This window comes from Stegodyphus dumicola, chromosome 8 (genome assembly GCF_044657685.1).
Source record: "Stegodyphus dumicola isolate Sdum_Otavi_A_Nest chromosome 8, ASM4465768v1".
In the NCBI taxonomy this organism is placed as follows: Eukaryota; Metazoa; Arthropoda; class Arachnida; order Araneae; family Eresidae; genus Stegodyphus; species Stegodyphus dumicola.
In genome coordinates this window covers 108,775,634-108,793,698 of record NC_140775.1, presented here as the reverse complement: position 1 = coordinate 108,793,698, position 18,065 = coordinate 108,775,634, and the positions used below count along the sequence as shown (strand labels likewise).

General features: G+C 31.4%; 1 protein-coding gene across 4 annotated transcripts in view; it reads right to left on the bottom strand.

The window, feature by feature from the left end:
* LOC118202361 (apoptotic protease-activating factor 1-like) overlaps positions 1-18,065 on the bottom strand; it is a 311,048-nt gene that overhangs the window by 178,295 nt on the left and 114,688 nt on the right. For all 4 annotated transcript variants that reach the window (XM_085822252.1, XM_085822253.1, XM_085822254.1 and 1 more), the window contains exon 7: positions 6,083-6,239. In XM_085822252.1, the coding sequence (XP_085678378.1) occupies positions 6,083-6,239 (157 nt within the window). The remainder of the gene's footprint in view (positions 1-6,082; positions 6,240-18,065) is intronic.

Genomic DNA, 18,065 nt, shown 5'->3' with positions numbered 1-18,065 from the left:
CTGCACCAATGAATGATAAACATCTCTATGTGGACGATATTCTTGCTAGTATGGAAACTGAATCTAGGATTACAATGCTATATCACAAGATCAAGTATTTAATGGCTCTAATGAAATTGCCTATGGAAAAATGGGCTAAACTCTTTGAAACTCAAAGATGTACTACAAACACATGAAGAATTTCACAAAACGGAAACAACTGTCTTAGGTATTGGCTGGAATAAAAATTCTGATACTTTGAAGAATGCATTCAAGACTTCCCTCTGTGTTTCTACAAACAAACCACTTACAAAGGGATGGTTACTCCACTGCATTGCTAGTTTTATGATCCCTTAGGACTTTTTTTACCGTTTACTATCCTTGCGAAAACCATATTCCAAGATACATGGATTCTTGGAATCAAGTGGGATGAATTACTACATGCTAATTTATCAACTTTATGGTATGCAGCTGTAAAAGAACTTGATGACATTTGCTCCCTTCAAATTCTTCGATGCATAGGCATTTCATCACATGTTCCTGAGCACGTTCGGAGCATTATGGGCAGGGCCCTCCAACCAGCTAGGGATGTTGACGATCTAATGAGCCAGTTGGACAGAATTTAGCGCGATATCCCTCAGGAGGACATCCGCATCCTCTATCAATCGATTAACTGCTTGCATAAGGGCCATAGGTAGACAAACACGTTACTGACTTTTTCACTTTGTGAAGCTCTATCACTTCAATAAATCATCCATTTTGTCTCAAATTGTAGTCATTTGTTTTTCTGTACATGTACAGAAAAACATATTTTCGTCCCATTCGGATAACTCCTTCTTTGTGCGTCTTTTTTTTATCTACGAGTGTAGTTTTGTTTTGCTTAAATTCAGAACTGTAACAGTCATGCACATTTCAAATTTGCTGTTTTGGTTTCTGTTGAATGTGGATTAAAAATTCTGTGTTTTAATCAAAACACTAAAACTCCAAAGTGTGTTTGGACTGGTTCAGCCAGTCCTCACTAATAAGTCAGAATTGATTGTATTACTTGCCTGACTTCGCTTATGTATGGGTATTCTCAGTGGGATAAAATTGTAGGAAAACCACACATGTACCATATAAGAAAACAATTTGTACTGCAAGAGAACAGTCACATTACATATAAGCACATAAATAATAATTTTTATTGCATGCATTCATAAAATTTGGCAGTATACCAAAGTGGCATGGCACAATGGTTGAGAATCACTGAACTAGATGATTATAAAAGTTAACTCATGCTGTTAGATTTAGAATTTAAAATCTTGAAATAGCTCATTAATAACCTTCATTTGCAATTGCTTAAATTCTGGTGGGGAAAACTGTTCTTATGTTAACTAACCAGTTATTATAATTTTCAACTTTAACTTTTTTTTTCATATTCATCACTAGAATGCAAATTAGCTTTAAGTGTATTTAAGCTAAGGGTTTTTGATTTTAGACAGAGAGAGTTTTCTGGCATTCGTACCCCACTGTCAAGATTTTTTTCAGCTCTACCTACATGTAATTACCTTGCTTTCGTATTCTCTACCAGCTAGCTGCTTTAAACTTAAGTGATGGTAAAGTTATTTGAGCCAAATTATAGCTTATTTATTTGACTGTATAGACTTTGACTACTTTTAGCAACATTTAAATTTAAGTATGAATTAATGATTATTTTACATAGCCACAAGTAGTGGTTTATCTGTAGCATGAGATACCACGGTTCTGGTAAAAATTTAATTTAATAAAAAGGTTGTTTAAACCTTCATAAATCTCTATTGTACTATTTTCATATGTAGCAATAACTTGCTAGTTGCCTAGCTTTATAATAACAGAATAACAGACTGATGCTTAAAGATGCAAGCACCTTCATACACAGATTAGTGTTCAGCTAAGGCAGACACATTTGAATGATTATTTTCATAAAGGTCTCAACATTAGTCAGTTACCCAAATTAATAAAGCAAACAGAAATCTTACCTACATTGTATGCCTCAGTATAAAAGTTCCAACATCTTCATACAGACTGTTCTTTTTAAGTTTAAAACTTATCTTTATAAAAGAGCTTGTAATTTTATGCCAGAGCAGCACTGTTAAGATTTCTGTCTTGGCTTGGTTAACAGTGCATGATTTGAACACAGCTGCCAGCAGATTTATGATGAGACATTGCCAAGAACATGTCTTGACAGATCATTCAATATTAATCTCATATTTCAACGAGTTAAAATTTTAAATAACTAAGCTATTACTTGCCCACTGTATTAGCTTTTGTAAACTTATTGCTAACTATAGTATATCATATTGGTTCCAAAAATAAGAAAAGAAATAAATAAAATATACTCACCCACTTGTAGATTAATAATAACAACACAGATGGTGCTGAGAAAACAGAGATGTTTGTTTAAATGTATCGGAAATCATGCTTTACAAACGTATCAGAGAAGTCTGCTTTTTTACTTAGACACTTATACAAAACAGGCATGAGTTATCTGCCTCAGAAGGGATTCATCTCCATGGAGGATTTTCAATGGAAAACTGACATATATTCATGTAATATATAAAGAAAATGATAAAAACAGTATACACTCTGCTCTTCAATGAGCAATGAGCTTAAGATAAAGGAACTACAAATTTAGTACAGTCAAAAGTCGTTAATCCGGACTCGTCGGGACTTCGGTGATTCCGGATTATTGATTTTTCTGGATTATAGATCATCAGTTTAAATCTCGTAAGATGGCATGCAGAAATTATAAAATTAAAAATATGAAACCGTAATTTATAAAATAAAGAACAATTATGATCTAAAGGGTATCAAAATTTACAAAAAAAAAAAAAAAAAAAAAAAAAAAAAAAAAGAGGCTTAATATTTATTTGTTTACTTTATTAAACATTTCTTTCAATGTAAGTTGTTTAAGTTGCTTCGTTTTAGGTGATAATACTTTCTCTTTAATTCTATAAACAGACATAATTTCATGTTCAGTTACAAAGTTCCGCTGTTCAAGTCCCGTAATTGCTGTGCCGAGAATACCGACTAACTTGTCATTCGAAATTTTTTCGTTTTCACTAACCTCTCTGTCACCTTCTTCATGTCTTTATCCATTTTTTGCAGCAATTCCACTTTTTGTTTGATGGACATCGAAACATACTTTCGTTTTGTAGGTCCTTTGAGAGCTCCAGCATCAGAAATTCTATTTGACATAATCGAAAGTTCAAGTTTACTTTTATAAAATTGCTCTTACAGTCTGCAAAAAATAATAAGCCAGATCCATTTCGAAGATTAAGGAACAACGCAATCATCAACACTAACTGAAATAATTAGATAATTTTAGCTTATACCATCTGTTATACATAAAACGCGCACGCGAAAACGTATTCTGCGCTTGCGCACACGCATTTGCGCAGTCGTTAAGGTCTTTGTTGGAAAATATAGCTTATTTTTAAACCATTTAATGCATCATCTCTCCTCCTTGAAATGTTTATTTAGTTTAGTCTTTATTTTTAATATAACATAGTAGTTACTTCTACTTATTCTTCTTGCTGCCACTGTTTGCATTGAAAACGGACTGTCTCAACCTAATTGAGATGCAAAAACGAAACAATATTACGTCATCTTCATCAGCAATTATATATAGAAGACATAGTTAATCGATTTAAGTCTTTTAAAATACAAATTACTTCCCTTCCAATAGTTAAAGGTGTGGAATACTCAAAGTCTCAAAGTCCCAGTACACAAGAAGAAACGACTGAAATGATGAATTATCCTTATAGAAATGTTTTGGGATGTCTATCGTTTCTTGGCAATCGTACTCGTCCGGATATAGCTTATGCTGTTAATATATTTTCTCAGTTCCAAAGCAATCCTGGTAAGTTTCACTGGGAAGGATTAATTAAACTTTTAGGGTACGTTTCCAATACCAGACAGCACAAACTCAAGCTGGTATGCAAGGAACTGAAGCTCAATATATATTCAGATTCGGATTTTGCTTCAAGCAGGGATGATATGGTATCTATTGGTGGACAAATAGCTTTGTTGGGAGAATCACCTGTATCTTGGCGTACGTTTAAAGAAAGGGGAGTGAGTTTATCTACTATGGAGGCTGAATTTATCTCCATGACTGAATCAGCAAAAGAATTAGTTTGGTTTAAAAACATTTTGGATGAATGCATTCAGTTTAAAATTGCAAGTAACTATGTTTCGAGGCCAATATTGTTTGCTCATAACATGGCTGCTATATGTTTTACAAAATCACCCATTGAAAACTCAAGGACAAAACATGTAGATGTGAAACTATTTTTCATTCGTGATCTATTGAACAGGGAAATTTTTGATTTAAAATATGTCCCAAGTAAAGATAATCTGGCTGATCCCATGACAAAACCGCTGACTAAGCATAATCTGGTAAAATTTTGTGGAACAATTTTCTTATGAAATTTGTTTTTGTGTGTATTTAAATTAAGAGTTTTGTTAATTTGAAAAATATGTTATAAGTCATATATGATGGATATTAGGTAAATGTAAAATTGTATAGTGTAAAATGTTGTATGAGTGACCAGGGCCCTGGGTAAATGTATTGAGCATAATATCATATATATGACTTTGTATTGTTTTGTAACATGTTGGACTTTCTTGCTACGGTAAAATTTTTGAATAATGGGATAAGATTTTCCCAAAGAAAAATGTTCTTAAAAATTTCTGAATGAAATTGTGATATTTATTTATTCTTGTTTTGAATTTTTGTAAAGATACTGGCATTCGGTTTTTTCAGGTCGGAGATGATGATGTGGGGGGCATTTGTTGGAAAATATAGCTTATTTTTAAATTTTTTTAATGCATCATCTCTCCTCCTTGAAATGTTTATTTAGTTTAGTCTTTATTTTTAATATAACATAGTAGTTACTTCTACTTATTTTTCTTGCTGCCACTGTTTGCATTGAAAACGGACTGTCTCAACCTAATTGAGATGCAAAAACGAAACAATGTTACGTTTTTGTATACGTTTGTATATGTTACGTTTTGTATGTATATGTTACGTTTGTTTATCTGAAAAGCCGATTCGTGCCGATAGCTGATTGGTTGCCGTGAGATGACGTCATTCCTACTTCTGCCATAAGTATCTCGCGTCGCTCTGGCTCAATCCTTCTAGTTCCTGGTTTACCGGCTGGTGTGTGAGCGGTTTCCAGCCCCTTCCAAAGGATGCCTGCAGTCCGGTGAAAGGATGCCTTGATTCCGGTTTACAAGATAATGGTTCCAGATTGAAGTTCTTCAGTTCCGGGGGCTGTCCTGTGAGTGACTACCGTAGGCAGCGTCCGTGTTTCTTCAAGGAGGGTGGAATTAAGTGCAAACGGCGTTAGGCCGGTTTTAAGTGGTTTCACATTTAAATTTTTAAGGTGTTTTCTTGACCATTGATTATGAACTTATGGAATGGGTAGCCTGCTTTATTTTTAGGCGGCATAGTCACTATTTAGGACTTTTTCATTTTTTTTTTAAATTTGTTTGTATAGAATGCCAGTGTTTTGGAGTACAGGTAAAAATATTTGATGAATGATGATTATGTTATGTTTTGCCTAATACTCTAATATTGTTGAAATTTATTTTATGTGTTTTTATTTTTCTATTATATTGTTAATAAATTTGTTAAGTTCAAAATCTTTTATTGTCTTCAATGTCTGCACAACATAACTCAGGGAGCTATCATTGCTACCACTGCTAAATGTTTAATTTCTTTAAACTTTAAACTTTGCTTTAGCATCAGTCTTACGTGCACGCGTTAACGCCTATGCGCATGCGCAGAAAGTTTTTAGCTTTGAGGTCTGGATTATGGGTGTCCGAATTAACGACTTTTGACTGTAATCTATATATTTCAGTATTTAACTGAATAAAGTTACAATGGGCACAAATGAATTTGGTTACACTGTATTCATCTACAATCTACATCTATCACAAATTAGTTTGCATGGAAAACTCATAATCTAAAACCATTATAGAACTTTGCTCATTACTATTATGATTTCACTTCACTTCTGCTCCTACAGTTCAAGTGAACATGCAGATTTCACAAAGTTGACATTCGTTTATCAGGACTTACCTGGAGAAAATTCAGCTGCCACCTTAAAAATTTTCACAGTTCCATCATCTGAAGCAGATGCTAATTTGCTCCCATCAGAATTAAAAGCACAACTGTTGACAGAACCTGAATGGCCTGTAAATGACTGTATTTCTTCATGGGAAGAAGTTGACCATATCTAAATTAATTTCAAATTAAAAATTAAAACAGAGTTAAATTCCAATAAAACTGGAATATCCCTTCATATATATAGAGAGAGAGAAAGCAATTTATATAAAAATAATTTTAACTTTTTCAGACTTTCCATTAGCCAAAAGTATATATAATAATCAGAACCAAGAATTGAAATTATACATAGGGAGATAATACAAAAATTATCTTAATTTTAAAAAGAAAAACCAAATGCAGCTGTACTAACTACCACATGACTAAAGCTAATAAGTTGAAACATGGATTGGAAAGTTATTTTCTTGAATCCATTTGTGAACATGGGGATAGCCGAATTCAATAAAATTAGTCTCTTTTCAATGTAGAAAAGTCAATGAAATATTTTTGTATGTTAAAACATATCTAACAATTTTAATAATTAATTATAATTCAATACATGACATTAATCATGCAATTATCCCCTCCTTAACATTGTAAAGGGCTTCAAAACAGCATTAAAACAATAAAAAAACGATATTTTCTGAAAGTACTACTTAGACAATAACTGAAAAACAGAATCTAACATGTAAAAACAAAAATTTAGACCAGTTTTTAACTAGAAGAAAATACATATGGACAGAGCTAAAACAAGATGTTTTTTATAACTCGAAAAAAAAAAAAAAAGAGAGAGAGAGAGAAATATAGACAAAATGTTAAAATATATATATGTCCAATTCTAACTGGAAAATGGTGTGAAATAACAAAAAACTTCATTATTCAATATTCAAAAACATAAAATTACTAAAAAGACAAAATACGAGACAAAATTTACATGATAAATATTATTCAGATGACATCTTTGTCAAATAAACAATGAAAGAAGGTGAAGCAAAGAAAAGCATACTTTAAGTTGAAGTACTGTGACAAAACGGAATTGTAAAATAAGGTTTTCTGGGCTAAAGGAACAGAGTGACTACCATGCAATTTGTGGACGGAAGGAATAGTGTGAAGAAGTGGATTATGATTATGTGTAAGTGGGGAAGGGAACAGAAATTTAAATAAATATTGGAAAAGAGTACCTTTCAATGAAAAAAAAGTACATAAAAAGTTAAATCACTAAAACTTCAATTTAAAAATCTAAATGTAAACAGGGAGAAGACAAAATTAATTTTTGATGTAATAAACTTTATTTTAAATATCTGGCTGTAACAAAAGTTTTCAGACAAAAAACATTCTTAATAAAGTTATTTTTCCAGCTATTGTTTGTGGATAATACCACGGCAAACCAACCAGATACAAAGCATGATCTTTTTGTTAGTCAAATTGAGCTTTGGGATGCTGCTGAGCTGTTGATCATGAGGTGCAGACCAACGACCTTTTCAGCCTGTGTTGTTGAAGTTAATCCACTTTGCATCACAAGTGATCAGTGCAGATTTATGTATAAGCTGCACAAGCTATAGCTTATGGCCCCCACTTTCTTGGAGGCCACCTTCAAAAATTGTATTATATACCATGTATTAAGAAAAAAAATGTCTCATATCTCTCACAAAGGGCCCCATATCTCAAATAGCTTAGGATCTTATCAAATCTATACCCCGTCCAGCAAGTGATGATCCGGTCGAGAATTTTGACTTTGTGTTGATATTCCAGCAGATTAGTGCAGGCCTGACCACGTCTGTCCTTATCTAATTGAGTCAGCTCATGAAGAACTCAGCGATTGAACTTGTATGTCAAGTTTATACGATGCAATAGTGCGACTAATGGACAGGGCACTAACATCTAGCTCCTTGAGGAGCTCTTGATTTGACTGCATACTGATCTTCTTCCACAAGTTCTTGAAGGCGGATCTCATCAACATCAGTGCTCTGCTTCTTGAATGTTATAGTCCTTGTTTTTGAGTTTTCAGTACGAAACCTTCACAGTATTATATAATGCAACATTAGTACCTAAAGCTGTATACATAATTTGATGACATTCTGTAGCTGACTTACAGAGCTGGAAGTAAATTAGAGTTTTAATCTGGTAGCATGATAGTTCTATTTCAGACACCTTGTACTTAATAATAATAATAATTTTTTTTTTTTTTTTTTTTTTTTTTTTTTTTTTTTTTACAAATTTCACAAGACAGCATTCTAAAGCAAGTCTCTTCCTTTCAAATGCTAAAAATCGTGTGACAAAATATGATTAAACATGCCAACATGAACTGTTTATGCAGACGATTTTTGAGTAGTGGTAAACATTCGCTAAAATCCGATACAAATTAAATAATATTTAATAAAACAAGATTGTACTATGTAGCAGAAAGTGGTAGAGGAAAACAGAAAGAAGGAATAGCATAAATGCTGATTCTTTTCAGTAGCAAACAGAATTGAAAATAATTGAGTCCTGTTAATAAAAGTATTTAGGTTACCTGAAAAAATAATTACATCTAGACAAAAGTTACAATGTCTGTTGTTACCTTCCATGGGTTTAAGTCAAGATTTCATTCATAACTTTAATTTTAAAGAATTTAAAAGTTTAGTTTCAAAGAATTTAATTAATGCCAAGATCTACAAGTTCTAAGTTAATAAATTGCTCAGGAACATTATTCTCTTGTAATGCGGAAAGAAAAATTTGTAGTTCACTTTGTAAATATTTTAATTAAAACTGTGCAAATATTTTTATTTTTATTTGATTTTTAATGGCATTAGCAATAAGCTTTCTGGAAATATTGGAGTGCCAATTAATAAGCTTAATGGTTTGGAAGTTAAAAAATCTCTTTTTATCAAATAATTTAAAGTATTCTTAAATGAAGGAAGTCAATTTGTTGATGGATTCAACTGGTTAAGCAAATAGGATAAATTTGATTCTTTTCTAAAAATACTTCATTTTTAATTATAATAATGTCTATGTATCTGAAAGTGCATTTAAATTTGCTTTTAATATAGTTATCATTATTTTTCATAAATTTTAATTCTTTGGCAAATAAATATAAGTTACAAATGCTGATGAAATAATTGGTACCTACATGGTATGTCATTAATTTGTTGGAAAAGACTCTCACATTCTTTGATACAGTTCTAGAATAAGGTACACTGCAAAAAAAAAATGGGACAGTTATATATCTCCCATTCTACTGGGCCGATTGACGAAATTCAAATTGCGTTCTTCGTGTCTCGAAAGCAATATATATTAGATTTATATATAGCACTATTCTAACATTTTATTTAACATTATTTTGACACAAAATCGAACTTTTTCTGAAATAACATAACAATTTTTTGACATATTTCGATTCTACGACTCAAATTATGCCTAAATACTAATTGTTTTTTAATTTGGTGCAAAATTTATGGAGAAATTCAACAATTTCTGTGATGCTTTTTTTCAGTTTGCGCCAAGAATAGATAACTTGGCGAACTTCTTAATATGTGGCAACCTATTTTCATTTTTACATTGTGTGCAAACGGAACAAAAAAGTCACAATCATTCCTTCTTTCAAATAATGTTCTTTATATTATATTTTTAATATAATTGTTATTATTTTAAATACTTTTTCCTTTTTTGAATTTCATTTTAATTCTTTAAGTTGCATAGTTTCTTCCAAATAATTGTTTTAAAAATTTCTATTTACTCATTCGAGCTGCGTAGTTTACATAAAAGGCGCATCGTTTATTTTTTTCAAATAGTTTTCTTTATACTATATTTTTTAGTCACCCTTATTATTTTAGGTAATTTTTAAATTTTTAGTTTTTTATTTTAATTGTTTGTGTTGCATTGTCTCTTCAGATAATTGTTTAAAAATTTTCTATTTATTCATTCGAACTGAGCATTTTAAATATATTTATTAATATAAATTTCCCAGAATTTGATTTTATTTATTTGAATTACATTTCTTTCACAAGAATACCCAGACTACGATGCATTTGAAAAAATTTTGTGACCCAGACTACGATGCATTTGAAAACTGTATATATTAAGAGAGAAAAGACAGTAAAGCACAGTTAACAAACCTTTCAAAGTTCCGTTCAGAAAAGATATATAAATAAGAGAGATGTATAGACCTTTTAACTTAGGATGACTTGCATACATTGCTTTAAACAGTTTTATCAATATGCCATTGCTTTACACAATTTTATCATCCTACATTTAGTTTCTTAAAATGTTACTCATATTTTAGTCAAATATTTTATTTTTGAAATCGCAAGAATCAAACATCATAAGATTAAAAAAGTGTTAAATTAAAAAAAAAAAAAAAAAAAAAAAAAAAAACTAAATTTTATGCAAAATTTATTTTTTCTTCTTAATGGCTTGCTTTTTTTCTTCAGGTATTCTGTAAGTATATTAAAAAGCATCCAACTTTTCGAAACATCTTGGAATTTCTGACATTCATTTTAAATAAAGTTATCACCTTCCATTTCATAAAGGCCTACAAATAGCCGAGCGGTAAAGTCACAGAACACTGGTAGTTCACTCCAGGGTTCAAATCCCGGCAAACAGGCTGGTTGCATGGGTGTTTTCGCATTTTTTCTCACGTATAACATGTATGCCAGCTAGTTTCCCTTAGAAAGTTCTTCCCAAAGGCACCCTTTCTTTTAGGCAGATAGCCCTGCTTTGCCGTAATGTAATAATCCAATTCAATCCATTTCATCAGTATTTGGTCAGAGCCTTTATCAGTCTTTAATGGCTAATAAGCATTTTGAAGTCATGAGATGAAAGGAAAGACTGGTTTCAAGGAGGAAAACGTCTTTAGATGATATCCATATATGTTTTAGAGACGTTAGGATTTTTTTGGAACAGGAGACTTGAAAAATAAGCAAAGACATCATCAGAAATCAAACCACGGACCTCTCGAATATGTGCCGAGTGTGCAGACCACTTCACCACGAAGGCACGCTAAGAAGGCAGAAGAAATACCTTACATACTCCCCCCCCTTTTAAAGGGCGAGTGGGGATTAGGGGACCCACACACCAAATCCTGGTGGTGAAGAATCATCATTCACTACCTTTTAGTTCGGGCGCTACTGTAGAGACATTAGGTTTTTTTGGAGGGGAGCAGGGGAAATGAAAAATGAGCAATGCCCTAGCTGGGAATTGAACCACGGACCTCTCAAATACGCATCGAGCATGCAGAGACTGCTAAATCCTGTAGACACACTAAGAAGGCGAGAGTAATACCTTATAACGTCACTGGATAAATTCCTGAAGCTTCAAATAATTCGACTGAGAAAACATGGGATGTGTTGTTTATGATACGATAAGATGTTCTATGATGTATTTTAAATTTATACAACCATATAGTCGAAAACCAGTTGCTCTTCAATTTAATCTGCAATTGTAAAATTTTTTAAAATATCTGTTGCATCAAATGTGTTTCAGCTGAAGATAGCTTTTCATTTTCTAAACATTTTAACTATAAATGAAGTTTAAAGCAAAGTCAAAAGGATAAATATTTGAATTAAAAGAGTTTTGTTAAATAAGAAAAATAAACCACTCCAGCAGCACTTATCTTGTACCACTGAGTGGCATGATTCTTATATTGGGTGCAAACAATCTAAATCATATTATTTAGAGTTTTTAAGCCTAATAATTTGTATAATAAAGAACATGTTTTTATATTATCTACAACACAAGAGAAAATTACTACTTAAAACATTCTTTCTAAGAGGATTAATGTAAAAATTTATATATATATATATATTTTTTTTTAAAGTTGGGACATGTCAATGTCCTGCTTTGTTAAAAACATTGTGAAAATAAACATCAAACAAACTTTCTCAGTTTTAGACAATTCAATTTAAATGAAGTTAAAGTAAAGTAGCAGACGATAACACAGCGAACATAAAAATTTACTCTTACAAATATTTAAAAAAAAGGAAGAAAGAAAAAAGATTAAAAATTTGAATAACATCATCCGTAATTTAAAAAAAGTAGCTTTTCATATAGTATTAATAAATATTTATTACGCATCATTGAGGGGAAAAAATTCATATAATTAATTCTCCGCAAAAATTTATTTGAAATTTAAGGTTAAAAATAGCTGTGGCAATTCACTGCAACAAAATTCATAAACTACATTTGGTGTTACTATCGCTCAAAAAAAAAAAAAAAAAAGATGACAAATTTCAAAATGCGAAAATCTGTAAATTCAAGTATATCTTAGAAAATTTTGAATAAAAAAATCTAATTTTTTGCAAGTATGCTTAGAAATACACCTACTTTAAGATGATGGTAAAAATTTTATAGGTTATAAAATTATTTAAAAAATATAAATTAAAAAAATTAAACATGGGTGAAAAAATTAAACATTAAAAAATGGGTGAATTTTATTTGGAATGAACTTAAATTTCGAAATGTGAAAGGAAGAACCAAAAACGTTTCATAAAAAAAAGATATTAATAAATATATACCAAATTAAAGAATATAAACTGAGAATAGAACTGAGAAGATAAAATTTTGAGAGCTAATGTTTTAAAAACTGCTCATGCGATTTTTACAAAATTTGGCAGTCTGGCATAATTTGAGTCATAGAATCGAAATATGTAAAAAAAATTGGTATGTTATTTTGGAAAAAGTTCAATTTTATGTCACAATATCTTTGTTAGAATAGTACTATATGTAAATCTAATACAATCAAAAGTCGTTAATCCGGACTCGTCGGGACTTCGGCGATTCCGGATTATTGATTTTTCCGGATTATAGATCATCAGTTTAAATCTGGTATAATGGCATGCAGAAATTATAAAATTAAAAATATGAAATCGTAATTTATAAAATAAAGAACAATTATGATCTAAAGGGTATCAAAATTTACAAAAAAAAAAAAAAAAAAAAGCTTAATATTTATTTGTTTACTTTATTAAACATTTCTTTCAATGTAAGTTGTTTAAGTTGCTTCGTTTTTTATGTGATAATACATTCTCTTTAATTCTATAAACAGACATAATTTCTTGTTCAGTTACAAAGTTCCGCTGTTCAAGTCCTATAATTGCTGTGTCGAGAATACCGACTAATTTGTCAATTGAAATTTTTTCGTTTTCAATAACCTCTGTCAAAACATCTGCCCTGAAGATAAAGATAGTGCTGACCGATCAACTTCCAAATCATTGCCTGCAGCGGCGTTAAAGATAAACAAAGTTTAGATAAACAAAGGATATGCCTTTATTCATTTTTTGCAGCAATTCCACTTTTTGTTTAATGGACTTTGAAACATACTTTCACTTTGTAGATCCTTTACATATTAGTAAATATATATCAGAAATTCTATTTGACATAATCGAAAGTTCAAGCTTACTTTTACAAAATTGCTGTAACAGTCTGCAAAAAATAAAAAGCGGGATCCAATTCGAAGATTAAGGAACAACGCAATCTGCAACATTAACTGAAATAGATAATTAGATAATTTTAGCTTAGCTTATACCATCCGTTATACATTAAATGCGCATTCGTAAATGTATTTTGCACACGTGCACACGCATATTCGCAGCCGTAAAGGTCTTACGCACATGCGTCAATGCGATGCATGCGCAGAAAATTTGTAGCTTTGAGGTCCGGATTATAGATCATTCCAGATTATGGGTGTCCGGATTAACGACTTTTGACTGTATATATCCTAAGTCGCGCTTTCGAAACATGAAGAATGCAATTTGAATTTCATCAATTGGGCCAGTAGAACTAAAGATATAGAACTGTCCAATTTTTTTTTTTTTTTTTTTTTTTACACAGCATACATCACAAAAAATAATTCATTTATTCTAATTAATAATATAATAAATTTCAGAAAATTCATCTTTGGCAATTCACTACTGAAAATTTTATTGTATAGAGATTTCAAAGTCAAAACAGTTATGTCTTTAATAAAATTCTTTTTGATGATTTTAATAAATTAGTTGCAATTTTTGTTAACTCTGATGGTTATAAGTTGAAAGATATTTTAAAGTTTGCAAATAAAACAAAAATCATTGGCTTTCTTAATAGTTGACTGTTACACTGGCAATGAAACATAATTTAATGGGATCATTATGAAACCTGGAAAGAGTATAGAGGTTGGAAAACTATTAAAACTGGTTTATGGATGGATTTTTAGTTTTCTGTGGAATGACTGAAGTTTATTAACCTTGGGTGGTCCAGGTTTTAGATCTGCTCCTGAAGACCTGTAGTGAACCACATTTAATAGTTAAATTTGTAAAACTAGTTACTTTAGTCTTTGTTTTCACAAACTTCAGTTCATTAAGATTTCATCATTAAAGAAAGAAAGGAAGCAAAATATTTTAAATTATAAATTAACATATACCAAAAGATAAAAAATCTCATGACCAGATAAAGGCAGTCATACCACTTAGACGGTTAATAATAGATTTTTCACTGGAATTAATCTATTTGTAAGTAATAGGTTGGTAAAGTTTGTTATTAATAAGCTGATGATAAATTTTTTTGCAAATAATGGTGAAACTGTTGTTAGCTTAGTCTATTGTAGTCATAATAAATTTATTTTCAAAGTAAATACTTTGAAATACTCTGAAAGTAAATACTCTGATAAAAACACTGCCACTTAGTGTGGCTTTTGAATGGTTTTTTTTTTTTTTTTTTTTTTTTTTTTTGTTGTTGTTGTTGTTGTTTGGCAAGAATTTTATTTTTCCATTCAAGGAAAGCTTCAGTGAGATAGCTATGCATATAAAACTTAGTAAAAATATGAAGTAACAGAAAATGACAAAAGCAGGAAACTCAGCTATTTTACAAATATCATCAGTTCACAGAGGAAATCCCAGACTCTTCTATAGAAGAAGAAATAAACTGATACCCTTGCCATACAATAACAGACATCAACAAATGTGCAAATATGATTATTCTGTGATGTACCTGCCCTGAGTTTGAATAGCTACCTTCTACCTACAGCTTTATCTTTAAATCTGCAAACTGTAAGTGGAGAGAAAATATCGGCGAATGGAAAAATGAATCACATTCTCTGTTTATCAGAATACTGTCTATGTGGGGGATATGACAGATCCATGCATCCTCAGATTTAAACTTTTTAAAGAAAAATGGATTTTGTTCAGACATCAAAAATAATTGACAATGTTTAGAGTGCATGAAGATGAAGTTAGCTGCTATTTGCTCATGATTATTCATTATTATTCAAACTGCTATGGAATTTTATCTATTTATTTATTATTCAAACTGATATGGTATTTTATCTATTTATTTATTAATCTTACTATTCCTTCCAGAACAGTATGCATTATCAGTGATACAGAAGAAACTTTCATGAAGCTGTGTGTGGAAATTACAGATTTCCGTAAAAAAAGTACACTTTTGAAAGGGACTTTCAATTGCAGCTGCTCTAGTAGACTAAACAAAAGGAAATGTGCTGGTCAGAGTCACCAATACAAGTGACAGGCCACATACTTTTACAAAAGGAAAGAACATAACTTAAGGTTCTCTCATAACATGTATTGGGCGAAGTTTCGTCGATCAGAAAAAAAAAAAACCATCTGAATTCAAAAACTTGCAACTATATGTTTATCAAATTAAAACTACGTGTCATTTAATAGAAGCATTCAAAAATATCTTCTCAACTTTATCTAGTCATGTTGATCACACAAATGTGATAAACACTGGAAGTCATCCACTTATCAAAGAACATTCTCTGCATCTTCCTTTTGCAAAACAGTCAATCATGTCTCAATCAGAAGTCAAAAAATTTCTAAAGGAAATGCAGAACACTGACATTATTCAGCCTTTATCCGGTCCTTGGGCATCACCTATTGTCTTATTTAGGAAAAAAGACTGTTACACGTGATTTTTAGTTCATCATAAATGTCTGAATGACATTACAAAGAAAGACACTTTCCCTTTAACTAAAATCAAAAGATACCTTAGATATGTTAGCAAGGAACAAATGGTTTTCCATCTTGGATTTGAATAGTAGCTACTGGCAAGTGAAAAAAAAGAAAGTAAAAACAAGCAGAAGGTCTGCATTTACTACCTGTCAAGAACTCAGTTTAAAGTAATGGCTTTTGGACTGGCCAATGCTCCAGTGATTTTTGAGTTCCTAATGGAGACAGTTTTGAAAGGATTGTCAAATGAAGCATAGCTAGTATATCTCAATGATGCTCTTTTGAAGATCATCTGGGAAATATTAAAAAAAAAAGTGCTATAGAAGCTCACAGAAGCCAAAACTCAATCCATCAAAATATAAATTATTTTAAAGAGAGATCATACATCTCCACCAAAGACTGATATCACCCTCGAGACATTCATCAGTTAAGAAGCTTTCTCAGTATCTGTACTTATAATCAAATGTTTCTCTAAAATCGCATAGCCTTCAAACCACAAAGAAGCAAAGCAAAAGTTTCCAGGAACAGATGAGCGTGAAGAAGCATTTAAACCTTGAAAGACACTCTGAATTTAATTCCTATGTCCATAAATCTAAATACAACTTTATTCCCAATACATACGACAGTACTGAAGGAATATGAGCTGTTCCTTAACAAGGAATTGATGGCCAAGAACATGTTTTACTATTTTAGTAAAGGCTTGTCGAAGCCGAAAGCAGTTACTGTGTCATCAAAATAGAGCTGTTAGAACATTTCCACCACTATCTCTACAGTTGTAAATTACTCTTGAGCACCTATCATGACTCATAAGATGGTTGCTTACTTTAAAATATCCAGAGGGTAGGTGGTTAGATGGATACAGGAACGAAACATGGAAATTCTATATTGGAAAAGAATTTACCGTATATACCCGCGTATAAGACGAGATATTTTGGACAAAAAAAAAAAAAGACTTCAAAGTGGGGGGTCGACTTATACGCAGGGCCATAAAAAATTAAAAGAATCGGAAGTTAAAAAATTTCATTATATAATGCAGTTGTTTTCTTCCTGCACTCAAATTGGACGACTTATCAAATAAGTCACTTACTTGAAGTAATTTCATGACTTAAATTATGTGACGAACTAATCACAGAGTTTCATACTTTAACTAGAGTAAGTTTTGATTAATGTTTGGCGAATCTGACCATGAATCGGACGTTGAAGGATTTTGATTTTGTTTATTTACCAAGGTATTTTTTATCGTATATTTACATTTTTTTCTCAGATGATTCTGAATAAATGTAGTACTTAAAAAATTTTTTTCAAAGTTTCTCGATCGATTTCGGAAGTGGGGGGGGGGGGTCGACTTATATGCGGGTATATACGGTACATGGAAAAGCTAATGTACTTTCAACAAAGCCTTGTGTAGAAAAGCGCAAACACTGTTTGAAAGCCAAATGAAAATATGGCTTTGAAGACCCAATGATCAGACAAATCAACACCAACTCTGTAACATCAGAAGTTGATCTATGGAGCAGCAATTAATTTAAAAAGCTCTAAATAAAGATCCTGAAATGTGACTATTAATAGAATTAATGAAAGATAAGAACAAAGAAAACCAGCAAGCAAGAAATGACAGAAAGACTTTTAGATGGCAGATCTCGAGTCCCTAGTGTATTGTCAGAACTCCATAGATCTACTGGAGGTCATTCTTGTGTAATGAAAATACTTCATAAAGTTCACAAACATTTTTTCTGGAACAAGGCCAAGTCAGATGTAGACAAGTGGTGCAAATCCTGTCATTGATGTACATGGAAGCTTGAATGCTCCTTTAGAAGCTCAAAAAAGTCTGCATCACATACATGAGGAAGACTACACCTCTACAGTGCAAAAGCATCATTAAAAAAGATTGCTTTGGATATTCTAGGATCTTTACCTTGTATACTTAAGGGCAACAAGTACATCCTGTCATTGATTACTTTAATAAATGGCCAGAAGCTTATACCATCCCTGATCAAGAAACTTCAATCTTTGCAAAAGTTTTAACAGAAAATTATATTTCA